Source organism: Buceros rhinoceros, unplaced genomic scaffold (assembly GCF_000710305.1).
Source record: "Buceros rhinoceros silvestris isolate BGI_N320 unplaced genomic scaffold, ASM71030v1 scaffold30043, whole genome shotgun sequence".
Lineage (NCBI taxonomy): Eukaryota > Metazoa > Chordata > Aves > Bucerotiformes > Bucerotidae > Buceros > Buceros rhinoceros.
In genome coordinates this window covers 1-312 of record NW_010403469.1, presented here as the reverse complement: position 1 = coordinate 312, position 312 = coordinate 1, and the positions used below count along the sequence as shown (strand labels likewise).

General features: G+C 62.2%; 1 protein-coding gene across 1 annotated transcript in view; it reads right to left on the bottom strand.

Moving 5' to 3' along the window:
• LOC104490709 (septin-12-like) overlaps positions 1 to 213 on the bottom strand; it is a gene marked incomplete at both ends in the record, with an annotated part of 1,774 nt that extends 1,561 nt beyond the window's left edge. Inside the window, 1 exon segment of the mRNA XM_010133037.1 lies at positions 85 to 213. Coding sequence (XP_010131339.1) covers positions 85 to 213 — 129 coding nt within the window.
• Positions 214 to 312: the final 99 nt, after the last annotated feature.

Below are 312 nucleotides of genomic sequence, written 5' to 3'. Positions count from 1 at the left end.
GGGTGTGTCACTCCAGCCCCCTCCCCACACCCCCCTGCTTCTCCCCAGGGTTGGTGGGACACAGTGCCATGGTGGTGACCTTACCATGGGTGACGGACTGTAGCTCCACGGTCTTGGGGATGCGTTCCTCCTGGCCGGGCTGCGAGGCTTTGCGGCTCACCTTGGACTTGAAGAGAGTGTTCACCATCGTCGACTTCCCCAGCCCACTCTGCCCTGCGGGGATGCCGGCAGCTCCGGTTTGTCCCCCCCAATAAATTAATTCCCCCAGGGCCACGAGGAGCATCCCGGAGGTTGAGATATCTCCAGTTCACC